The sequence below is a fragment of the Thrips palmi genome, unplaced genomic scaffold (assembly GCF_012932325.1).
Source record: "Thrips palmi isolate BJ-2018 unplaced genomic scaffold, TpBJ-2018v1 HiC_scaffold_10, whole genome shotgun sequence".
NCBI lineage: Eukaryota > Metazoa > Arthropoda > Insecta > Thysanoptera > Thripidae > Thrips > Thrips palmi.
The window spans coordinates 9,147,594-9,169,831 of record NW_023144621.1 but is presented as its reverse complement, the minus strand read 5'-3'; the positions used below and the strand labels follow the sequence as shown (position 1 = coordinate 9,169,831).

Genomic DNA, 22,238 nt, shown 5'->3' with positions numbered 1-22,238 from the left:
TCCTCACCGCGTCCAGCGCGGCGTCGCGCGGCGTGGCGTGACACGGGCGGCGCGGGGGAAGGGGGAGGGGAGGGGATGCCTAGACACTTAGACATTGTCGCAAGTAGTCGCGGTCAGTCCTGTACTGCCCGTCTGGCCCTCTGATCACTATCGCCCGGTTCAATGGATCGATGGTCAGGCTCAAACTCAGAGACGAGACGACAAGACACCCAGCGAGAACTGGAAAGGGAGGGGCGGGGCCGGCGTGGCGTGGCGTGCTGACAAGGTGCCGGTCAGCTGGAAAAACGGCGAGGCGCTCGCCTTGCTACTACACTGCTAGAAACGGGGCGGCCGTCACTTGGACGCAGGGAATGTAAAGATGGGACAATCAAACAGACACTCTGGGAAACAAACAGGATAAAATTTATTCAAAATTGAAACAGTTAAAAAGGTGTCGCCGAGTTTGGAGATTCACTCAATGGTAAGCTGGATGTCCTGGCCGGGGTGGTAGGTCTCTTTGTGCGTTTCGAACAGCTTGACGAGCGCATCCTCGAACCGCCTGTTGAGGTCCGCGATCTGCTCGTCCGTCGGCTCGGCCACTCTGTCCACGGCAACCGGCGCCCCTACTGCAAAGACACCACACACTCGTTAGAGGTCACTCCAAAAACACGCAGTCGCCGCGAACCGCGACCAGAACGCCATTTCTGGGCGGGTATCCGAAGTGTACCGGGCGACGGGCGGCGACCGCGAGACTTGGCCAGACTTGGCTCGCCGCGAGCGGAAAGCAGGAAGAGCGGCCCAAAATTAGCAGCAGTAATAAGGGGTCGGCCGTAAACCGCGTCAACGAAAGACTGATTCTGATCCTGCGGCACAGTCTCGGCGCTCTGTCCAGTCCAGGGGCGGCTCCAGAAAAATTTTGGGAGGAGGCATTTCAGGTACATTTAGCCTTCTGACAGGAGGAGTGTCAGGCTTGTTGCCAAACCGCAAACTATGGGCACTGGGTCGGTCATCGCCCCATGGCCATGGAGCCCCCATGAGCAGCCACTGGACTGGCTGTCCCTCTGCTCGCACCGGCACGGGAAGTCCCACGAGTGCGACAGAGACCGGGCAAGATTCGGAACACGCGTAAACTTCGGAAAGGCCTGTTTGCAGGTATAAGAGGGAAAGGGGAGGCGTCCACGAATAAACAACCCCTTCTCGCGGTTTTGGGACCGGCCCTGCAGACTGATTCCGAGAGTCACTGAGTCTCTTACCTCGCTCTGTCTCTCTCGCACCCAGACGGGACGACCCACGAGTGCGAGAGAGACAGAACGACGATAACAGCTCTCGGAATGGCGGCAGGCGAGCGACTTACCCACGACGGCGACGGGCATTCGGCGCGGGGCGAGCCCGAAGGAGTACTGGAACAGGCCGCGGCCGATGGGTAGAACGGGGGCCAGCCCGATGCGGCGCCGTAGCAGCTCCTGGAAGCGGTGCAGCCTGGAGCCACGCGGGTTGTCCACCTGGTCGTAGAGGTTGTTCTCGCCGAAGGAGAACACCGGCACGAGGGGAGTCCTGCCAAACAGGGAGAGAGAAAACTAATTAGACATCCGGCATAACTTGAACTTGCGCCCTGTCCATGTCGGCGGGGGAGGGGGAGGAGGGAGGGTAAACTGCTCACACACACCCTTCGGCACTAGATTGGCCGCCTAGAAGGTACGCAACAAGCACCACTTGGCCCCTGTAAATAGGCTGGGAAAATCCTGGATCCGCGCCTGTCGTCACTCTCCCAACTCACCCTTCCTGCAGAGCGAGGCGACAGAACCCCTGGCGCCGGCGCAAGATGATGTGGTACTTGTTGGGCCTGGACAGCAACGACTCGGCAGCGCCCCCGACCATCAGGACGGCCATGCGCCCCCCGTCAGGATGCCGCAGGATGTTCGTGATGCTCTTGCGCGACGAGGACACGGCGCCTGGACATTGCAAATTCGTCAAAGTATGTACAGTCGCGGCAGAAGGGGCGGCAACAAACTTGATACCGGCAGATGCTCACCGACGCCCAAGGCAAGGTCCCTGACGAAAGGCGAGGCGAAGTGCTGCGGCAGCGTCACCAGCACGGACTCCATGTCGGGGAACACGGTGCTCACGCCCGCGGCCTCCGTGCCGAACGCGCCGAACGCCCCCGTCGAGATGATGCCGTGCGGGTAGGCGCACAGCAGGTAGTTACGCTTCGGGTCCAGCTCGGCGGTCTTGACGAGCGTGATGGGGAAGTAGCTGCAGAAGTAGCGCCACATCGCCCACCTCCGCACCCACCCGGACCTGCACAAGCCGGCCGTCAAAAGCGGTGCTATCGCGCTCCAGGAGCCCACGAGTGCGAGGGAGACAGCAACTAAATTCAGACACTACAGGTCATCGCATACTGTACCTCCGGCCGCCTTCCTCGCTGGTGTTCCTGTCCAGGAACATGTAGGCCAGGTAGGCCAGCACCAGCCACCAGAAGCGGGTGTACATGGCGGCGAGGGCCAGTACCACCCACGCGATGAAGCCCCCGAACACGAAGGTCACGAACCACACCACCACGGCCAGCGTCTGCAGCCGGCGCTGCAGCGGCGTGTTCAAAGGCGCCCATTTCACCCCGAGCATCTAGACGGACAACAAAATACAACTCATTCCCTAAGCCACTCCTTTCCTGCGCCGGCCAAATTTGTTATTGTTTGGCGGTGACTGTCAACAACAACAAGAACAACCGAGACGAGGCAACAAAACACGAGCCGCGTGCCGTAGAATAAGAAGGCGTTTTGTACTCACGCTGAATGTTACTGCCGACGTTTAAAACGAGTACTGATGCGATGCGTCGCAGTCGCACCGCGGAGAGCCGAGAGTCTGTCTCCGACTCCGCCTAGCCTCCGCCCCGCTGGTTTGCTCTGTCGAATCGGCCGGCCAGCGAACGCACGGCTGTGACTGCGGCCTGCGGGAGCGGCGGCCCGGCGGGGGCGGGGCTGCGTCAGAAAACGGCAGCGAGTCGCCCCCAGCTTCAGTCTGCCATCTGATTCCGAGCACCGCTTTCGTCGCTCTGTCTCTCTCGCACTCATGGGGCGGTCCGTCGGGGTGCGAGAGAGACAGAGCGACGAAGCAGTGTTCGGAATCAGACGGCTGCTTCAGCCAGCCAGCAGACTGATTCGACTGATTCCGAGAGTCGTCTTCGTCGCCCTGTCTCTCTCGCACTCAAAGGAACGCCCCGTGAGTCAGTGCGAGAGAGAAAGAGCGACGAAGACGACTCTCGGAATCAATCTGTCTGCTCTCTGCTGTCTGATCCCGCACCCCCGCGTTTTGATGCCCCCTGTCGCACTCGCAGTGCGGCAACTGGAGGGCGTAAGGGCATCCGAGGGAAGGGGTACAAATGGGATACTAATCGAGATGAGCTGCGAACCAATCAAATGATTGGCAGGGTGTATGGCTCAATCAGTTTCAAGTCTCCAAATCCTTCTGCTATTGATGTGAACGCAACCCGGCAATGCCCCCCCCCCCCAAACAGAAGTGTTATAATTTGATTATGAGGTTTTACGGCCACGTTTTCACACATGCCATGCAAATTCTTGCGTTTTTACGATGTAAAAATTGTGCCCCCTCCTTTTCTTCCCTCTCCCCCCTCCATCCTTTACAGCTTGCACCAACGGGTCGCGTGGTTTCGGCTCGGTCCCTCCCTGTAGGACGAAGAGAGCGCTGCTTTAGGCATTTTCCACTGTGTGGCAAATCCTCGATCCTCGCTCCGGCATGCCCCGGCAGCACGTAGCGTGCATTTCCAGGAAAATTCAGGTGACCCTGCGGTGACTCATCGCCTCTCTCCGGCAATGCTCCCCCCTCCCTCCCTCCTCACCACCCCTCACCTTCCCCTCTCGCGCGCTCCGCTCGCCGCCAGACGCACGCACACGGCAGCAGTTGTTTCCGGCTTCTCGTCAGCGACGGAGGCAAGGCGTGTGAGGTTTGGTGTAGCTGCAATCCCGACGTTGATCCAGGCCCTTGAACGCGTGCGCGTTATTTAGCATTTCTCGTGTTTTGGCGAGAGATTTCTGCTTGTGTTGCTGGCGCGCGCCCTCTGCGCGGAGTGTGCTGAAAGCACGGGGAAAGCACGACAGACGCGCCGTCAGGGCAGACACCACACCACCACTCTGTGTTGTCCTGGCGCTTGTTTGCATGCTACGCCAACTTATCGCCTTCGTATATTGATTGACCTGCATTGCCGCTTCTAGAACGTCGCTTTTGCCGCTTCGTGGAGTTGCTTTCCCACCAGGTTTGTGTTTTACATCGTGTTGGATCACAAGGCTGTCCCTGACGCTTTGTGTTCGGTCTTTGTTTTGATTGGGAGTACAAACCTTATCAGTACATAGTGCGTACACATACACAGCAAGGTACTTTAAGAAGCGGTTGCAAAGTTTTCTACCTTTATTTCCTGCGTTATGTGTCTTGAACGTGTCGAACCCTTGTTTCGAAGGATTAGTCCCTATACTTTTTGTGATGGCACAGGCAACAGAGGTTATGTCACCACTAGCTAGATTTTAGCGTCTGGTTCAGGACTCTTAATGCTCATTCTAAAACTGATTTGTTTTGTATTTGATATGTTTAGATTGAAATGCGGTCACGAAGCCGTTCCCCTGCTCGCAGGCATTCTCCACCCCACAGAAGCAGGTAAACGTCAGATCTTGTCTTTGAGAGAAGAGTTTAAACAATGTCTTTTATGTATCTTTTGTACCTATTTAAATTGGCATTGTGTCTGTAATTTTTTTTTTTAATACTATCTTAACATTGCAGGAGTTCTTATGGTAATGGAGAGTCTTCAGGATCGGCCAGTGACAGATGTCTGCATTGCATGCAAACAGTCAGACGGTTAGTTACCGAAAGAAGTTTTTCTTCTTACTTCTTCGTGTATTAGGAGCTTTGAAACATTTGATATTTCAGGCACCACCCTGGTCCCGAGGGGGCGCTTCCTGATAAGGACACCCTTAAAAACATGATTGTAAATCCTCAAGGAGCAAGGCCACAGTGTGGCCAAACCATACCCGTCGAAGAGGTGCAAATTCCAAGACGCTATGGTGAGTGATCCTGACCAGGGTCCTTCAACCACTATGGCTGTACCGGGTCTGGTCGTCATAATAGAAGCACGTGTTGCCGAAATACAATTTCAACAAGAACGTTAATTCTTATCCATATCATATTACCATTATTTGCTCTTCTCTCTCCGGAATAGCCGTGGTTCGTTCAAACTAACTTAACTTTAATGTAAAGATTGCAAACTTTTACTATCTTTAACCTTGGCTTGATTTAAGTTTTAGATGTTTTGTCTTTTGAGCAAGTTTTTCTTCAACAGTAAGAGTTTATTTCAGCTACTGAACACACCTATCATATAAATCTACAATGCCTTTTAAAGTGAATTTTCCCCAAGTTATTTTAATAATTGGTCTTGCTAAAGTAAATTTTATCAGCAAGTATGTTACTTGATTTTCTGAATTGAGTTTCATTGATATCTCTTAAGTTTTCCTTCCTTTGGTAATTAACGTATAAATGCAAATCTTTTCAAAGTTTTCCTTGTTTTTTGAGTATTTTTGAACAGTTTGTTGTGTCAGTACATTATGGATTAGTGGACTTCATCTATAATCAGCTGAACCAACAGCAATACCAGCAGCCATCGAGGGATAACCGTGCCAGTCATCAACGCCGTCTGGACAACACTTTTCATTTGCGCTAAGCTTTGATTTGATTAATGCTCAGATTAATAGTCAATTCAGATCAAATCTTCATTTCAAATATTTATTCTTCTGTTTGTCATCTTTGTTTAAATCTTCTCTGGTTTTTTCTTTTGTTTTCAACTTTATCACCTTAATCTTCAGTCAGATTGACATATTCTTTGATACATACCTAATATTTTATGCACTTGTTTTCTAATTTTTTACCACCGTGAATTGTGGATAAATCTCAGTTTTAAAAGAATCTTACCAGAATTATTTGTCTCTCGGATCAAAGCTTGCGCCTATGAAAATCACCTTTGGAGTCTTGTGGTATGTGGCATGATTTTCTTTTATCTACTAGACTAGTTAAGATCTGTACTGTTGTTTCACAGCAGTGCAGGTCCTCCTGTAGCTCGCAGCCAATGGCTCTCTGAGCCAGATTGTCTTTGTTCTTTTTTGGCTGCCAAAATAGTGAGGCTGATCAGTTTTCCTCACTAGAGCACATTTTTATGTGCTCATAGAGCTGCATGAGCATAACTGTGGTAAAAGTTCCCACACAACATATCAGCAATGCCATGCCTCAAATCAAAGTTGTCTGTTTAATTCGGATAATATCAAATTGGAACAAAACTTAGTTTTGCACATGAAGAAGCTATTTGCTCTTGAACTTTGGCTGAAAATAACGTACAATATAAATCTATTTTAACTTCCTTAAAAAAGTATAAGATTATTCTGGAGCATTATAAGTATAACCAAGACAGATCAACAAGAAATCCAGCAACAGCACATCAAGAGACTGACCCAGCATGGAAGAAAGAAGACTGCACAAGAAATCAATTTCTGTCAAAAGCAATTTTATTTATTTTTGAAATCTTCTATATGAATGAGAGTTTTAAAGTAAGGCACAAGGAATGAAATTCTGTCTAAACAAAATTCATTTTTATGACAGTTTTGAAACCATTTTATACAGAGTTTCAAAGTAAACAGTACAGGTTGAGGAAGAATCTTCCTGAATACAGGTCACATTCTTTGATTGCATTTGACTAAGATTATTAAGTCAGCAGACTGAATGCTGCTATTTCTCTACAGTCAGTCAAAATGTCACTAGTTGACGACAGAACAAGATGTTGCTGCGATAAGAAGAGGATGTCATAACCGCCAAGAAGAATTGACAAGAAGAGAAGCTGAACCTGGAATCACTACTACGCCCAATTCATTATGATCTTTCTTAACTAATTAATCATTCTCTGAATCAACATGCAGTAATTTATGTTCCTGAAATTAAACTGAAATGGCCACATCTCTCATTGAATTGAAAGGAGAATGGTTCTGAAATTTAATGCTTATTTGGGAATATTTGGTTTAACATTTAAAAAAATACATTTTCATCTTCCCTGAAGTAGTCTCAAGTTTATCCAACTACCCACGCGTATGGGCGTTTTTGATAAAGATAAAAAAATCTCGACAGCTAATTATATTTTTTTGCAGGTAATTTCTTAGTTAAAGTGCAACCAACATCGTCATATGTTTCTTGACACCAGTGACAGCAAATTTTTCACAATTTGATCATATCTTTGACTGTTTGAATTTGGTTGGTTTGCATGGGATTAACTCCTATTGGCATCTGAAGAGCCTGATCTTTGAAGAACTTAAGCAGATTGTTTGCACTTTTCTCGTCATTCTCTGTCATTATTCTCAGTAACAGCAAGAGGCTCATGCTTGACTGAGCCGTTGTTGAAAGTCCAGCCCTGAATCAACCTACATTCCAATTTGCACTCTTTTGCCGTATCAAAAGAATTGAAGCTCATAGAACAAAATATTTCACTCAATTTATCTAAAATTGCTCTTTATCAACTTTTAGCTAAGCATGGTTTTGCTGAGGCACATTTGTGACATCATCAAAGTGTGTTTTGAAATTTTTTCTTGACTTGAGATGAATGTAAGTGCTTTTTACAATTCTCAATGTAAGTTAATTGTTTGGGACAGAAAGTTCTAGTTCATATGTTTCCAAGGATATGAAAGCAAAGCACGCAGTTTATGTGGGTAGGTCCACATGTCAGAAGCACTCTACAGATCACCATGTCTTTCCTCTTCAACCTGCACTATAGAGAACTCTCTTGTAACATTTTTAAATCAAGTTGTCTTTTTAAAAGTAGTCTCATTTAATATTACATATTAATATTACATTTGACCTCCTCAGTTATTTATATTTGATTTGGTTTACCTACAAAGAACACATCCAAAATTCTTAATTATGCAGCCTATGAGGTTGTTTTGATTCTTTCTGTAACTTTGCTCTTGGAGGACATCCTAAGTCACTATCACATAGGCTTTATTTGTTTCAAAGCGGAACTTGATCTAATATAATTATCACTTATTAAAAGCAGCATTAAGGTGAGTGTCATGATAGACACCACTGCATTTGTTGTATTTTATTTCAGTCACATTACTTAACAACTTAAGAATTGATCTAAAAGTTTTGGTCTATTTAACTTGTCAACTCATTATTTGTACTATGGTAGTGTCATAAAAGAAAATTCCAACCGTTTTTTTGTCTACTTTCAAAGTTTGGGGTACTGAGGTAGTGTCATAAAATAGAATTCCAACCTTTTTTTTTCTACTTTCAAAGTTGGTTTTCATTCACTGAATCTATGATTACCAAATTGTGTTGACCTTCTCTCAACAAACTACTCGGAAATCTCAAGATCTCAGTCTTCTGCAAGACGGCCGTCCAAATGCTGGATCATTTAGTCTTTGGCTTTGTGTAATGATCTAATGATAGCATAGGAGACAATTGGTTTCAAAGTGCAGTTGATCTTTTCCCTTTTTCTCTAGACCTAAATTTTATTTATTCTCAGTGATAATTTCATTCAGTTTTCGTGTTGAAGAAAATGAGCGTTGTTACTAAACAGTACAGTGGTTTCTTTACAACTTGATGATCAGAGTCAGAGGGGGACATTTTTTTAGGCTTCTGGTGTGTTTGGGTTTGCCTTGCTTACTCGTGTCCTGGAGAATTAGAGATGACTGAATGTAATTATCTGTGTGGTAATTTCATTTGGTTCTGGAACTTTCTGTCTGCATACAGATCTGTACCTGCTGCCTATCGGGTTCAGCGCCTTAACCTCTGCTCATTGTAGAGGGATGTTTGACTTTGAGAGGTAAGACTTGTAAAAACTGATAAAATTTAATTGTAAACTGCTCTTATAAAGATTTTTTAAAAGTAGCAGATACTTTGATGATGTCACTAACTCACAACACAGACATACTACATGTGCATGCCAGAATAAGTAGTAATAAGTTCCTTTGTTGTATCAACTGTATTGGAAAGGTGGTAGTGGCCACAAAGCAATATTCTATGCAACAGATTTTTTTTCTAATTGAATCAAACTTAATATTCTTTGTGTTCTGTTCCACCTTTCAATGTTGATGCGTGTTTTTCTTGTCACATCTGTTCCAATTTACTTTATCGTCTTTTTTCCATCTTGGCCACAGGTGAAGGAATAGAGCCGCTATTTGGCTTCATGTCAGCCCGCAGAGTTGTACAAATATTGCCTGTCAGGCCTGATGAAGGTCAGTTATGAGGTCTTTCAGGATTTCAGACTTTGATTGCTGCTTTCTGATATGTCATTCGATTTTCTGAATGAATTTCTTATGGCTTCATTTCTATTGCAGGAAACAATCATGCCAGATCTAGATCAAGTTCAAACCAAAGAGATAGTAGTCGAAGGTTTGAAAGACACGACAGTAGAGGCAAGTACAGCATATCTGTCATCAATTAAAATTTGTAGCTTTGTTTCCTTCTATGAAATGTGTAGGTTTAATCCATATATTTTTTTGTAAAATTTTCAGGCGATAGTTCAAGAAGACCTCTTGATGGTTATCGCCCGGACAGGGATGATGAAAGAAAAAGAGAAGAACGGAGAAAAGATAGAGAAAGGGAAGAAGAGCGAAGGAGAGAGCTGGCGCGAGACAGAGACCGAGAGCGCGAGCGCAGCAGGAAGAGGGAGGAGCCAATTAAAACAGAGCCAGAGGAAACAGAAGCTCCTACGGAAGATCAAGAGACCCACGAAAATGGAGGACCTGTAAGTTTAAATGAAAATAAATTAAAGTATTCAGTTCAGAGATAGATTAAAGTGAATGAAGTTGTTCAGTGAAGAAGTTTTTGATATTACCAAGAACATATTATAAAATCCGTGTTTCTGTTTATAAGTTTCTCTTTTGATGTGTGCTTTCAGTCTCATGGAGGGCATGGTCCGAGGCCACCACAATTCAGACCTCCCGTGCGGCCGCCCATGTTTTACCCGCCACATGCGTTCCCTCCTCCCATGGGTCCACCAATGTGGGGACCTTATCCACCCCCACCCAGGCTTTTCCACCCCAGTAAGTGGAGCAAATTTCCTTACACTTTATCTTCAATTGAAAAAAAAAAATCTGAAAATTTGGTTTTTTTTAATTGCAGGACCGAATATTCGCCGCCCTCCTAGGTTTTGATTCAACGAGTTGTTGTAATTTATTAAACAAGCAGAAGAAGTTTCTCCAAGTTTTTACTGCTTTTAAACTTTGTTGAGGCTGATCAAGTTTTAATCATGAAACATGTAATGGAGCATGCATACACTTTCCAAAATGTAAATTCAAAGGGCCCATGTACAGGACAAGATGTGCATTTTAGATTTTAAGATAAAATAAATTGTTTTTATTTGTTGACGTCAAGGTTTTTATTTCTTCCCTTTGATCATGAAACAATCACGACTATGTTGAGACTTAGTTTTCCTCTTAATCGAGTCACAGAAAAGAAGTTAGGGAACAAATAATGTCTCAATGGGGGTTCCTGGCGAATATGTGGCTACAGCGCCCGCTCGTCTTACGCACCCTTTAACGCCTGTAGACCCTGCCCGCAACACACTGGTGTGAAGACGGTGGCCTACCTCGCCCCTGTCGTCTTCACAGGGGCGAGGTAGGCTACCGTCTCCACACCGGTGTGTCGTAGGATGGGCTCGTGGCCTACCTCGCAGGCGCTTACAGTCACTGCAGCAAGCGGTGCTCTCGCTCTGGGAGGACAGGAGGGCCAACAGGTCTCCCAACAGAGATGTCCCTTAGATTGCGCGAGACTCTTCTCGCGGCGTGCGGGCCGAGGCGCACCACTTCCACTGCAGCGCGTGGGGGCCGTGCCTGGCCGTGCTGTGACGTCTGGGGTGGTCTGGGGCCCGTATCCGTCCTGGCCCAAGGACTGATTCACCACACTTGCCGGCTATCGCTATCGGCGATAAGGAATGCCCGCGCGGCCCTGCGCGTCGTCGCTGTCTCTCTCACCCGTACCGGATGCCCCGTGAGCGCGGCAGGGGCCGAGCGACGGAAGGACGTCTCGGAATCGGCGTGCCGGCGGTATACATACTCACACACTGGCGTGCGGCCGGGTGTTCCACCCTCGCAGTCATCCTCGGAGGTTAGCACGGGTTGATGGAACGTGCAGCCTTCCTCGCACTGAAGCGCTTGCTCGCCCCCAACGAGAACAAGAAGGTCAAGGTGAGGCCACACTGAGATCCAGGATGACATTTTGACATCGAACCGTTCCCCCTGGGCTCGTCCAAAAACGCCACTGTGGGTTCGGCCTCTGGTCCATGGTTAGAGGCGGAGTGACCGGTCTGTAGCGCCTGGTGGGTAGGCAACCAGTCCATCCTGGGGCACACTGGCGTAAGGACGGTGGCGCCGGCCGGCCGGCTTCCTCCTCCGTGGTGGGAACAGGACGAACAGGGACGTGCTTAACATGTTGGCCATGAACTGGCAGGGAGTCTCCTTGGAACGTCACCGCCATGGGAGTGTCCTTCCGCATCGAGTTCGACCGGCCGAACGGCGTGTACTTCCCAGGGGAGTTGGTGGCGGGCCGAGTCTTCATGAACGTGAGCAAGCCCCAGAAAGCAACAGGTAAGAGAGAGACACGCCCGGTCTGTTTCTGTCTCTCTGCATCCTCCTCGTCATAACCGACGCTCTTCGGCCCATGCAGACCTAACCTAACCTAACGGTTCGAGTCAGCTAACTGTTGCTCACTTTTAATTTCATCGACAGGTGTTAGCGTCCAGATCAGAGGCTTGACGTTCTTCGTGTGGACCGAGAGCTTCACAGAAAGAATTAAAAAGCTCAAAGTGCATTACGAACCCGGCACGTTCGTTGGAAACTAAGTGCTTTTTGACAACAAGGCCTACCTCCTCGGCGATAAAACTGGTACGTTTGGATTTGTAGAAGTATGATTTGCGGGGAGGATACCGAAATTAGTGTCCTTCGATAGTGGTGCTAGCTGGGCCAGGCCAGGTGGACGCACCTAAGGCTTCAGTACTATGCTGGCAGTTGAAAAGTTCAACCGCTTGACTTATGTTCCGGTTGGCAGGCGAGGTGGACATCTCCCCCGGCGACCACGAGTTCAATTTCGAATGCCGACTTCCCGGCTCGCTTCTGACGTCCTTCGAGGGCAAGTACGGCGGTACCCGCTACAGTGCCACTGCCAGCCTGCACAGGCCATGGCGGCTGGACCTCAAGGAGAGGGCGGCCTTCACCGTCATCTCGCACCGCGACCTCAACCACTGGACGCAGGCAATGGTAGGCGCCAGGGACGCTCGTCTTCGCTCAAGTCGGCGTCCTAATGGAGGGACACTGGTAGAACCGAAGGCCTTACCATGAGGCTGTGCTTGTTGCAGAGGCCCGCCTCCCACAAGGAGACGAAGAACTTCTCCTGGGGCGCGTCCGGCGCGCTCTCCGTCGACGTGCAGCTGCCGCTCGGCGGCTACGTCCCCGGCCAGACCATCTTCGGCCAGATCCAGGTGGACAACGGCAGCAACGTGCGCGTGGAGCGCGTGGTCTGCACCCTGCACGAGGTGACGGAGGACCGCTCGAGGACAGGCCAGAGGGCCAGAGAGGTTTCGTTGCTGACTGAGGCGTTGCTTGTGCAGGAGGTCAAGTGGACCGCGAACAGGGGGTCGACGACGACGGTCACCGAGGTGACGTCCTCCGTGTTCGAAGGCGCAGTGCAGGCGCACTCCAGCAAGACCATCTCGCTGGCCATGCCGGTTCCCACCGTGGCGCCCTCCAAAGAGGCGCTATTCTCGCTCATCGAGCTCAAGTACTTCCTGAGGGTGCGTCCCGGCCGCCACCATGTGCTCCAGCATGCCGACCTCAAAACTAATTTTGAATGGTGGTGCTCGCGCAGGTGACAGCGGAGGTCTCCGGTTACCGTGGCAACCTGCACTACGACTTGCCCGTCATGGTGGGCACCATCCCCGTGTTCGGCCCAGACGACCACAAGGCCGAGAAGTCGGACAGGGCATCGCCGCCGCGCAAGACGGACCTCCGTAAGCCCCCAGTCGCCCCGTGCACTGCAGTGCCTCGGCTTTGAAGCTCACTTTGAACGTAAAGTAATGTCGGTTCCTCCCTGCAGCGCCGCCAACGTACGAGGAGGCTGACTTGAAGGGGAAGAACAAATTCGTGAGGCGGTTCAAGTTAGGGCAGGCGCCTTACAAGCCGCGCTACCCTGTGTGGGACTTCAGCAACGTGCTCCGCGGGAAATGACTCATGCCTGCGTCCTGCTCTCAGTGACTTATTTATTCGTTATATGTTGTACTGTAAAAGTATTGTATAATAAATTTTTCTGATAAAAATGGAACAAATTACTTTTGTTGGATGTTTTTATTACTATTGGTGCATGCCTGTGCCCCTCTCATATCGACGACAATGTCTTGTGAAAGTCCTCCAGGCGAAAACACGCCAACGACCGTGGGGAGATTTTGAGTCCGGCAAAGCGTCCCCGAGACCCATGACGGGGCGCTTGAACCCTCCCCTTTGCTTCAACTTTGTCGCAACTGGCTGCACTGTCCGGAGCTCACGTCCTGGGTGGATGAAAATGAACCCTCCACGACTGCATTGCCTTCCCGCCGCCAACGCGGGTTAAGTTCGAGGCCCCATGTCGAGCATTTTTTTCTGCAGGCTGACTCCACGATCAGAGCTTTGTCGCTCTGTCTCTCTCGGGTCGACTGGTCGAGACCTCGGTCGAGACGCGAGAGAGACAAGAGCGACGAAGCGACTGTCCGGAATCAAACCTCGGCATGTGACGACGACGACGGTGACTCACTCTTCCGATGCCACCTGCGGGCCGTGCGCCGCGCGCCGTCATTTTGACGTCCCTAGGCCCTCTGCCGCCGCGTCGACGCTTTATCACATTGTTTTGGCGGTATCGCACTATCGCCGATAGGGAAGGTCTTCCTGCGTACGCGGCCAGAGTGGCCATGCCTCATGGCACATGTGGCATAAGTACTTTTCACTGCCACTGGCTGGGCGCCGCCCGTCCGCCCCTCCTCGCAGAATCCTCGGTGGAAGGTGAGTACGTCAGTGCTTCGGGCGTGGCAGCCTGCCGGCCCACCGCAGCCCTGCGCCTGGGAGGTAGGCAGCCAACCCACCGCGAAGGGCACCGGCGTGCGGAAGGTGGCCTACCTCGCCCCCGAGAGGGAAGACCTTGAGGCTCAAGGCTGGGTGCGTCTGACTGGCCGACCCACACTTTAAACATATATGTAAATTTCAAATTCTCAAAGGTGAGTTGAGCTGCTGCAGTCAGCCAGCATGGCGGTGACCCTCCGCATCGAGTTCGACCGGCCGGACGCCGTGTACCTCGCCGGGGAGTTGGTGACGGGCCGAGTCTGCCTGCACGTGACGAAGCCCAAGAGAGTCACAGGTAAAACGCACTCCACTGGTATGCGTGAGTGCCCCCGCCGCCCCCGCTGCTGATTTTCCTGTAGTCAAATTTCCGGCAGATTTCAGCATCCAGTTGAAAGGCGCGGCCGATGTCAGGTGGAACAAGTCTGTCACGAGGAGCAGTGGCGCCGGCTCCTCCAGCAGGGAGATCAAGAGGTACAGCGCGACCGAAAATTATTTCGTCAACAAAGTCTGCTTCGTGGGTGGCGGAACTGGTGCGTGGCCTCATCCTTTATTCTTGCCTGCGCCATTTCCTTTGCGGGAGATTTCCTCGTAGGATATCAAGAGTGCGTTTGGTGGACCTGGGGAAACGGAGGACTCTTGTCTTTGGTCGCGCTGTTGGCAGGTGAGGTGGACGTCTGCCCCGGGGACCATGAGTACCCGTTTGAATGCCAGTTGCCCGGCGTGGCGCCGTCCTCCTTCGAGGGTGTGCACGGCGGCGTCCGCTACACCGCCAAGGCCACCCTGTACCGGCCGTGGAACGTCGACCACACTGTCAGGGCGGCCTTCACCGTCATCTCGCCCCTGGACCTCAACGACGGCTGGCCGCAGGCCAAGGTAGTGCACTCAACAGCGTGAAGAAGCAAGTGGCGATCCCTAACACGCCCTCACGAGGATACGCTCGCTGCAGGAGCCCGTGCGCAGGAAGGAGACCAAGAACTTCTCCGGCGGGGCCTCCGGCGGCCCGCTCAGCATCGACGTGCACCTGCCAACCGGCGGCTACGTCCCCGGCCAGGCCATCCGGGGGGAAATCCTAATCGAAAACGGCAGCGACAGGCTGGTGCGGCACGTTCTCTTCGCGCTGGAGAAGGTGAGGGCAGGACTGAGGATAGAGAGGTGGGTCTGGCGGAGGCGGTGCCAGGCGGTGCTGACCATGCTGTTGCTCGCAGGAAGTCACGTGGCGCTCGTCCAGGGGCATGTCGCAGGTGACGCGCGCTTCCGTGGCGGCTGCCATGTTCGACGGCGGGGTGGACAAGCAAAGCAGCAAGGCGATCTCGCTGGTGATGCCCGTACCCGCCGTGCCGCCGTCCAACCTGGAGCACTGCGGCCTCATCGACCTGCAGTACTTCGTTAAGGTGCGTCCTGGACTCTGGCCTTTATGGTGGAGCCTCGATGTCGAGTGTAAAACTTGATCAGGGGCACTGTGCAGGTGACAGCCGAGGTCGCCGGCAGCCACCGCGGTCTGCAGTGCGACGTCCCCGTCCTGGTGGGCACCGTCCCCGTGCTCGTCCGAGACGGCACCCAGGAGTCCGCCAGCGCGCCCCATGGTCCACCACCGACGTACGGGTCCGACCAGTTTGAGCCCGACCTCCGTAAGCACCCCGACGCACCGGTTTTAAAAGTGCACTTGAAAACAAAAATCAATTTTTGTATTGTGCCTCCTTTCTGCAGCGCCACCGACCTACGAGGAGAGCGTCATGCAGTCGGCAGACGCGTGCACGACGGGGCAAGCGGACCCGCGGTATCCAGTGTGGGCCTTCAGCAACGCGCCCACCGCAAAATAATGGACTTAGCCAACTAGCAGTGGCCTCGATCGATGGAAAAGCTCACAGACAGATGTTTCGTGGAATGTAAAGAAAATTTTGTGTGTAACAAGTCAATGGAAAATAAAAATAAGAAGAATGGTATTTAACCTGCGTTCTTAAGACCGTTTCGACCATGCCATCGGTGCCCGTGCCCCTCACGTCACTCAAAACTCTGTTCGCGTTGGTTCCCATTCGAACATGCAAACTGGGCTCGCCCGGCGAAAGCACAGCGCGCCAACAACCTGAGGCTGAGGCGATTGTTTTGGCACAGTGTGTCGCCGCGGTACCCACGTTGCTCACGTAATACAGGGGTCTCAGACGGGCGGCCCGCGGGCCGCTCCGGCCCGGAGCTCGGGTGCCACACGGCCCGCAGCGGGCCGCAATGGGAAAGATAGGCGGGCCAGACTCGGGCCGCACAGGTCCAGGCTGGCTGGGCGGCGGCGCGCTGCCTCGTCGCCCAGCTGTCAAACGTGTCAACCGGCCGGCTCGCCGTGGCTGGCCGGCATCTCTCTCGCACTCACAAGGCCATATGGGAGGAACAAGGACAGACAGTCAGCCCGTGCGGCCGAGGCAGCGTAGCGCTGGGTCGCCGTCGCCGCCGTCGCCGCTGCCGTGCGGCTGGGTCGAGTCCGGCGTGTCACACCTTCGCCGCCTCACTCATTTCATCTCCTATCTCTCTTCTTTGCCTTTCTCTCTCTCTCTATGCGGCCCGCAAGCCATGCTCACTCTGAGACCCCTGACGTAATAGTCGTGACGTCTCCAGGGCCATTAATTCCCAGAGTCCCGCCTCCAGTGACTCGCCATCCTTTGGCGGTTATCGCTATCGCTGATGACGATAAGGCCTTCCCGCCCGTCCGCGGCTCGCGGCCACGACGTGCGGAAGGGCCGCGCACTCGCGCAGTCATCGGCGAGGCGCTGCGAGACAGCCTTCCATCCGTCACCCCCGTCACCTCAAGGTCAGTGCAGGTAGAGTGGTATTGGTTTCGCCTGCGGCCGTGTTGGGGATAAAGAGACAGGTGCGTGGCGCGCGAGGTGGCGCGCCGCCAGCCGGCCTGTAGCGCCTACCAACCTTCCTGGAGCGCACCGCGGTGGAGACGGTGGCCTACCCCGCCATTACCATTACCATTAAAGGCTAGGCCACACATGATCGTATGCCATTTCAGGCCCGACACATGCTCGCCTGCACTGGAAAACGGGACATGGCCGTCCTTACTAGGGCGACACGTTATGCCGGCAAAGAAGAACCTCAATTGGTTACATGCTCCCACTCGCAGTACGACCAGTCAGGGAGGAGGTATAGATCCCCGGGAGGGAATGCAGGCCTCCGCCCCAGAACAGCCTCTTTGAGCACCACCGGGTCCGGTGTCCGCCTGCTTCGTCCCCTTGTAGGCCGCCGTCAGGCTGACCGGCAGGCTTCCCATCTGGTATATACCCCACTGCTTGTGTCAATACCCCACGCTCCTTAGTTCTAGCTTCTGCCGTCAGCGCTGTTAGTGTCATTCCCGTACAGTGTCGCGCTCTTTCGGAGCCTCCGTATGTCAACCTGTGTCAAGTCAGTCCGAATTATATCCTTGCCGAGTCAACATGTGCCCATGATTCCCATCCCGTTCAGTATCGACAAGTATTCAACACCATCCATAATCGAGCCAAAAGATGATGCGTAACGTGTACCTAAACTCGCAGACAGCGCTCCGGGGCCGCCGCATCGCAGCCAGCCACCAACCTCACCATGGCGGTGACCCTCCGCATCGAGTTCGACCGGCCGGACGCCGTGTACTTCGCCGGGGAGTTGGTGACGGGCCGAGTCTGCCTGCACGTGACGAAGCCCAAGAGAGTCACAGGTAAAACTGCGCGCCGTAGCAACGCCCACCACCACCGCCTCGTCCCTAAGTTGGAGTATTGCGGGCAGGTTTCAGCATCCAGTTGAGAGGCGTGGCGAACGTGAGGTGGACCGAGAGAACTTCGAGATCGAGACGAAGAGGCTCGCACAGTGAGACCTACAGTGCGTCCGAAACTTATTTCGACAACAAAGTCTTCCTCCTTGGCGGAACAACCGGTGCGTTTTGCTGTGGTTTTGTCTTTATGTTAAATTGTGGATTGGTTACAATCGGTTGAAGCCGCGGTTAAACGGGTTGAAGAGCTCTTCAATCGATAGCGCTTTCTCTGTTGCAATGCGAGGGTGTAGCAGAGAGCAGAGTTATTGACAGAGATGTGACGGTTGGCAGGCGAGGTGGAAATCTCCCCCGGGGACCATGTCTACAACTTCGAGTGCCTGCTGCCCAGTGTGGTGCCTTCCTCGTTCGAGGGCCATCACGGCAGCATTCGCTACACCGCCACGGCCGCCATGCACCGGCCCTGGAAGTTCGACCACACCGCCAAGACGGCCTTCACCGTCATCTCGCACCTGGACCTCAACAGCCGCCTGCAGGCCAGGGTAAGGGTGAATCAACTCATGGCATTTCCAACCGTTGGAGACAAGAACACAACCGCTAACGGTGTGTTGTCATCCTTGCAGGAGCCCGTGTCCTCAGGCGCGACCAAGCACTTCTACTGCGGCCTGTGCAGGTCCGGCCCGCTCAGCGTCGACGTGCACCTGCCGTCCGGAGGCTACGTCCCCGGCCAGGCCATCCTGGGGCAGATACAGGTGGACAACGGCAGCGGCAAGCAAGCGCAGCGCGTGCTCTGCTCCCTGGAGAAGGTGAAGCACCCACCCGCACGACGCACTGGAGTCCAAAGGGTTGCCAACCTCTGCCTGCCTAACACGCCCGTCTCGGGAGGAAAGCCTGGAGACTTTAGGCAGAAGGCTGAGGTTGGCGGTTGGCAACTTTCTCGACACGGTGCATCGTGATTACTGATAATTATGTGGCAACACCGGCGCTGACTGACACACTCCTTGCAGGAAGTCACGTGGCACTCCAACAGAGGCAGGACGAAGGTGACGCGCACCCCGGTGACGGCCACCATGTTCGACGGCGCCGTGCAGACGCACAGCAGCAAGGTCATCTCGCTGGTGATGCCGGTGCCCGCCGTGCCGCCGTCCAACCTGGAGCACTGCAGCATCATCGACCTCCAGTACTTCCTGAAGGTAGCTTTGGGGGCTTTAGGACGCGGCCGTCGACGCTGACGATGTAGAGAGAGTGGTACGACGCCCGGCTGGCGGCCTCTGTTGACGATGCCCTTGCTTGCTGCAGGTGACCGTCGAGGTACCCGGGTTCCACCTGAACCTGCACTGCGACGTACCCATCCTGGTGGGCACCATCCCCGCCTTCGTGCAGGACGGCTGGAACAGGACCAACATGGCCGGGCCGTCCCTGGAGACGCCCAGCGCACCGCCACCCGCAAGTCCACCACCGATGTACCAGTCTGAGCTGCGTAAGTACCCGCCTAAACGCTTTACTTTGGCTAGTTCCAAGGTTTACAAATCTTACGTTTTAAATCGTCTTCCCGCAGCGCCGCCGTCCTACGAGGAGAGCGTCTTGAAGGGGAACAACATCATGGACCCCACGGACACCTACACGATGGGGCAAGCTGACTTCACGCCGCGGTACCCCGTGTGGGCCTTCAGCAACCCGTCCTTCGAAAAATACTGATTCACACGGCCAGCCTGTAGCCTGCTGTGTGCTGTCTCTCTGTAATGTGATATGTTTGTGATATTTGGAGCTTCCAAAGTGAACCTAATTTATACGTTTCGAGTAATGTAAGAAACGGATCGTGTAACACGTGTTTCGGAGAAATTAAAAAGCGAAGTAATGCAATTCACTCCGAGTTCTTGTGACAACCGCCATACCGACACGTCCCCATGTGCACTGCGAGCAAAATCTGCTCTTAACAGTATTTCAGTACACAGGATTTGCCGTACTCACAGCACGTTGTGGTTCTAAGGGAATTCCCAGTACTCGCTAAAAGCGCTACAAGGGTTTGGCAAATCCAGAGGGCTGCCCTTTAAGAAACTATTCCTAAAAACGATGTCTAATAGATGCGAAACGTCCATTTATCGCCAATTCTGTGGTCTAGGTACCATCGATTCGATCGTCAGTCGATCTCGGACCAAACAAGGTTTACCGTATACTTTCTCGCAGTGTTTGAGACCGACCGCCAGCTGAGCGATATCGAAGTTTCGTTTCGTCTCTGTCTCTGTCGCACTCATGGGGCTTACCGAAGGGGTGCGAGAGAGGCAGGATCTTCGGAGTCACTCAGCTGGCGAAGTCACGCCACTGATCTTCGGGCTGAGGCGCTCCGTTATTTTGGCTCGGTGTGTCATGACTGCACTCGTAACTGTGACGTCTCTGGCACACTGTTTTGGCGGCTATCGTCGTTATCGGCGATAAGCAAGGAATTCTCTCCTCGCGGCCACAGCGGCCACAGCGGCCCGTGCGGCATAAGTGCGCCGACCGTCCCCACCGCCTCTTCGGCTGAAAAGCGAAGGTCAGTAGTGCCGCCCCACAGTGGGTAAGTTACACCGATCAGTAGCAGAGAAACGCGTGAATAACTTGACTGCAAACCGACTCGCAGACAGTCTTGTTGGGACGTCAGCGCAGCCAGCCGCGCCGCCAGCATGTCGGTGACCCTCCGCATCCACTTCGACCGGCCGAACGCCGTGTACTTCCCCGGGGAGTTGGTGACGGGCCGAGTCTTCCTGAACGTGAGCAGGCCCAAGAAAGTCAGAGGTGAGCTAGAAGGACAGTAGCCCCGCTCTCCACTTCCCATGCTCGTTTCGGTTTCTTAATCTCAAATTCCTACTGCCTGGACAGCGTTCAGCATCCAACTGCGAGGCTTGGCGGACGTCAAGTGGACCGAGTCCAAGTCCAAGTCTAACAGTCACGGCTCCTCCAGCAGCGAGACGGAGACGTACAGCGCGACAGAGACATATTTCGACAACAAAGTCTACTTCCTGGGCGGCGCAACAGGTGTGCAATTGGTTTAAACCGGTTGGGACTCATTCGATTGGCATAAGTACATGTCCTTCGATGTTGACGCTATCTGTGTGGTGCGGTGCGGGGTGGCGAGCAGAGAGTTTAACAGTTTGACGGTTGGTAGGCGAGGTGGAAATCTCCCCCGGGGACCACGTCTACAACTTCGAGTGCATGCTGCCCCGAGTAGTGCCGTCTTCTTTCGAGGGAGTACACGGCAGCATCCGCTACACCGCTACGGCCGCCATGCACCGGCCATGGAAGTTCGACCACACCGCCAAGGCCGCCTTCACTGTCATCTCGCACCTGGACCTCAACAACCGGCCGCAGGCCAGGGTAAGCTGCACCGCGTTAAGTATTGATCACCATTCTTAATGCAAAAGGGTCACGTTCTATTTCCTGACGCTGTTCGCCTTGCAGGAGCCCGTGTCAGCCAGCGCGACCAAGCACTTCTGCTGCTGCTTTTGCAAGTCCGGCCCGCTCAGCGTCGACGTGCACCTGCCGACCGGCGGCTACGTCCCTGGCCAGGTCATCCTGGGGCAGATCCAGGTGGACAACGCCAGCAGCACGCGCGTGCAGCGCGTCCTCTGCGCCCTGGTGAAGCGGGTCACGTACTACGCGTCGGGCAGCACCAACAAGTCCAACGTCACGGTGGCGGCCACCATGTTCGACGGCGCCGTGGAGACGCACGACAGCAAGGTCATCTCGCTGGTGATGCCCGTGCCCGCCGTGCCGCCGTCCAACCTGGAGCACTGCAAGATCATCGACCTGCAGTACGCCCTGACGGTACGTCCCCCTGAATGGTAAGCCTTGGCGGCGCTTGGTGGTCATTCACTGACTCCTCACTCGCCTCTAGCTTCTAATTGGTGACGTTCCTTTTGCGGCTGTGTGCAGGTGACAGCTGAAGTCCCCGGCATCCGCTTCAACCTGCACTGTGTCGCGCCCATCCTGGTGGGCACCATTCCCGTGTTCGTCGAGGACGGCTGGAATAGGGCCAACACGTCAGGGCCGGCCCTGGCCTCCGCCAGCGCCCCGCCAATGTACAGCCAGTCAGACTTCCGTAAGCAGCCCGATGTTCGTGTTCGGTCCGTTTCGGTTCGTTTCGAAACCAAAATAAGTGTGGTCGCTCTTCCCGACAGCACCGCCGTCCTACGAGGAGAGCGTCTTGAAGGGGAACAACATCATTGATCCGACGGACAAGTACACGATGGGGAAGGCGGACTTCACGCCGCGGTACCCCGTGTGGGCCTTCAGCAACCCGTCCTTCGAGCGTTAGTCGTTGACTTCTCGTCCACCCGTCCACCCGAGGCCAACAGCATCACAAATTACATCAAATTGAATTTTTTTCTAGAATTTTAATACCCTAGTGAGCTAATTCCGACCAAAAC

The 22,238-nt window shown here is 53.0% G+C and overlaps 5 protein-coding genes across 9 annotated transcripts; 4 read left to right on the top strand and 1 right to left on the bottom strand.

The window, feature by feature from the left end:
* Nucleotides 1-379: 379 nt before the first annotated feature.
* LOC117647946 (2-acylglycerol O-acyltransferase 2-A-like) lies at nucleotides 380-2,927 on the bottom strand. Its single transcript, XM_034389952.1, has 6 exons — nucleotides 2,767-2,927; nucleotides 2,384-2,601; nucleotides 2,012-2,277; nucleotides 1,757-1,931; nucleotides 1,334-1,533; nucleotides 380-605 (listed from the first exon to the last, which is right to left on the bottom strand). The coding sequence occupies exons 2-6, from the start codon at nucleotides 2,599-2,601 to the stop codon at nucleotides 451-453; spliced, it is 1,014 nt and encodes a 337-aa protein (XP_034245843.1). The 5' UTR covers nucleotides 2,767-2,927; the 3' UTR covers nucleotides 380-450.
* Nucleotides 2,928-3,883: 956 nt separating this feature from the next.
* On the top strand, nucleotides 3,884-10,385 carry LOC117647951 (zinc finger CCCH domain-containing protein 13-like). 3 transcript variants are annotated; one of them, XM_034389975.1, is made up of 9 exons: nucleotides 3,884-4,249; nucleotides 4,583-4,644; nucleotides 4,768-4,842; nucleotides 4,915-5,048; nucleotides 9,174-9,251; nucleotides 9,354-9,431; nucleotides 9,531-9,763; nucleotides 9,917-10,061; nucleotides 10,141-10,385. In XM_034389975.1, the coding sequence occupies exons 2-9, from the start codon at nucleotides 4,589-4,591 to the stop codon at nucleotides 10,170-10,172; spliced, it is 831 nt and encodes a 276-aa protein (XP_034245866.1). In that variant the 5' UTR covers nucleotides 3,884-4,249; nucleotides 4,583-4,588; the 3' UTR covers nucleotides 10,173-10,385. The 3 variants fall into 3 exon arrangements, with proteins under 3 accessions (XP_034245866.1, XP_034245874.1, XP_034245857.1); XM_034389983.1 differs by lacking the exon at nucleotides 3,884-4,249 and adding an exon at nucleotides 4,277-4,367; XM_034389966.1 differs by lacking the exon at nucleotides 3,884-4,249 and adding an exon at nucleotides 4,367-4,491.
* A 325-nt stretch (nucleotides 10,386-10,710) lies between these two features.
* LOC117647968 lies at nucleotides 10,711-13,339 on the top strand. Of its 2 annotated transcripts, XM_034389997.1 has the most exons (8): nucleotides 10,711-11,204; nucleotides 11,467-11,603; nucleotides 11,745-11,900; nucleotides 12,064-12,272; nucleotides 12,371-12,547; nucleotides 12,623-12,805; nucleotides 12,880-13,021; nucleotides 13,108-13,339. In XM_034389997.1, the coding sequence occupies exons 4-8, from the start codon at nucleotides 12,270-12,272 to the stop codon at nucleotides 13,236-13,238; spliced, it is 636 nt and encodes a 211-aa protein (XP_034245888.1). In that variant the 5' UTR covers nucleotides 10,711-11,204; nucleotides 11,467-11,603; nucleotides 11,745-11,900; nucleotides 12,064-12,269; the 3' UTR covers nucleotides 13,239-13,339. The 2 variants fall into 2 exon arrangements, with proteins under 2 accessions (XP_034245888.1, XP_034245897.1); XM_034390006.1 differs by lacking the exon at nucleotides 11,467-11,603.
* Nucleotides 13,340-13,893: 554 nt separating this feature from the next.
* LOC117638914 lies at nucleotides 13,894-19,699 on the top strand. Its single transcript, XM_034374089.1, has 15 exons — nucleotides 13,894-14,042; nucleotides 14,255-14,394; nucleotides 14,459-14,629; nucleotides 14,761-14,972; nucleotides 15,046-15,225; nucleotides 15,305-15,490; nucleotides 15,565-15,727; nucleotides 16,704-16,896; nucleotides 17,624-17,781; nucleotides 17,850-17,996; nucleotides 18,166-18,374; nucleotides 18,456-18,638; nucleotides 18,840-19,025; nucleotides 19,132-19,312; nucleotides 19,391-19,699. The coding sequence occupies exons 2-15, from the start codon at nucleotides 14,283-14,285 to the stop codon at nucleotides 19,528-19,530; spliced, it is 2,421 nt and encodes an 806-aa protein (XP_034229980.1). The 5' UTR covers nucleotides 13,894-14,042; nucleotides 14,255-14,282; the 3' UTR covers nucleotides 19,531-19,699.
* Nucleotides 19,700-20,216: 517 nt separating this feature from the next.
* LOC117647934 (arrestin domain-containing protein 3-like) lies at nucleotides 20,217-22,209 on the top strand. Of its 2 annotated transcripts, XM_034389930.1 has the most exons (7): nucleotides 20,217-20,365; nucleotides 20,453-20,607; nucleotides 20,692-20,847; nucleotides 20,978-21,186; nucleotides 21,271-21,636; nucleotides 21,745-21,910; nucleotides 21,990-22,209. In XM_034389930.1, exons 2-7 carry the CDS (start codon nucleotides 20,496-20,498, stop codon nucleotides 22,124-22,126), a joined length of 1,146 nt encoding a protein of 381 aa, XP_034245821.1. In that variant the 5' UTR covers nucleotides 20,217-20,365; nucleotides 20,453-20,495; the 3' UTR covers nucleotides 22,127-22,209. The 2 variants fall into 2 exon arrangements, with proteins under 2 accessions (XP_034245821.1, XP_034245831.1); XM_034389940.1 differs by lacking the exon at nucleotides 20,217-20,365 and having other exon boundaries at nucleotides 20,372-20,607.
* Nucleotides 22,210-22,238: the final 29 nt, after the last annotated feature.

What these genes read in the sequence shown, in the direction of transcription:
- LOC117647946 (XM_034389952.1), bottom strand. Translation starts at nt 2,601, where the DNA reads ATGCTCGGGGTGAAATGGGCGCCTTTGAACACGCCGCTGCAGCGCCGG. An exon ending in AGCGAGGAAGGCGGCCGGAG is followed by an intron (nt 2,278 to 2,383) that starts GTACAGTATGCG and finishes CGGCTTGTGCAG; the next exon opens with GTCCGGGTGGGTGCGGAGGT. An exon ending in CGCCTCGCTCTGCAGGAAGG is followed by an intron (nt 1,534 to 1,756) that starts GTGAGTTGGGAG and finishes CCTGTTTGGCAG; the next exon opens with GACTCCCCTCGTGCCGGTGT.
- LOC117647951 (XM_034389966.1), top strand. An exon ending in TCTCCACCCCACAGAAGCAG is followed by an intron (nt 4,645 to 4,767) that starts GTAAACGTCAGA and finishes TTAACATTGCAG; the next exon opens with GAGTTCTTATGGTAATGGAG. An exon ending in CCCACGAAAATGGAGGACCT is followed by an intron (nt 9,764 to 9,916) that starts GTAAGTTTAAAT and finishes GTGTGCTTTCAG; the next exon opens with TCTCATGGAGGGCATGGTCC.
- LOC117647968 (XM_034390006.1), top strand. An exon ending in TGGTCTGCACCCTGCACGAG is followed by an intron (nt 12,548 to 12,622) that starts GTGACGGAGGAC and finishes TTGCTTGTGCAG; the next exon opens with GAGGTCAAGTGGACCGCGAA. An exon ending in GCCGCGCAAGACGGACCTCC is followed by an intron (nt 13,022 to 13,107) that starts GTAAGCCCCCAG and finishes TCCTCCCTGCAG; the next exon opens with CGCCGCCAACGTACGAGGAG.
- LOC117638914 (XM_034374089.1), top strand. Translation starts at nt 14,283, where the DNA reads ATGGCGGTGACCCTCCGCATCGAGTTCGACCGGCCGGACGCCGTGTAC. An exon ending in TTCTCTTCGCGCTGGAGAAG is followed by an intron (nt 15,226 to 15,304) that starts GTGAGGGCAGGA and finishes TGTTGCTCGCAG; the next exon opens with GAAGTCACGTGGCGCTCGTC. An exon ending in ACCTCCAGTACTTCCTGAAG is followed by an intron (nt 19,026 to 19,131) that starts GTAGCTTTGGGG and finishes TGCTTGCTGCAG; the next exon opens with GTGACCGTCGAGGTACCCGG.
- LOC117647934 (XM_034389930.1), top strand. Translation starts at nt 20,496, where the DNA reads ATGTCGGTGACCCTCCGCATCCACTTCGACCGGCCGAACGCCGTGTAC. An exon ending in ACAACCGGCCGCAGGCCAGG is followed by an intron (nt 21,187 to 21,270) that starts GTAAGCTGCACC and finishes TTCGCCTTGCAG; the next exon opens with GAGCCCGTGTCAGCCAGCGC. An exon ending in GTACAGCCAGTCAGACTTCC is followed by an intron (nt 21,911 to 21,989) that starts GTAAGCAGCCCG and finishes TCTTCCCGACAG; the next exon opens with CACCGCCGTCCTACGAGGAG.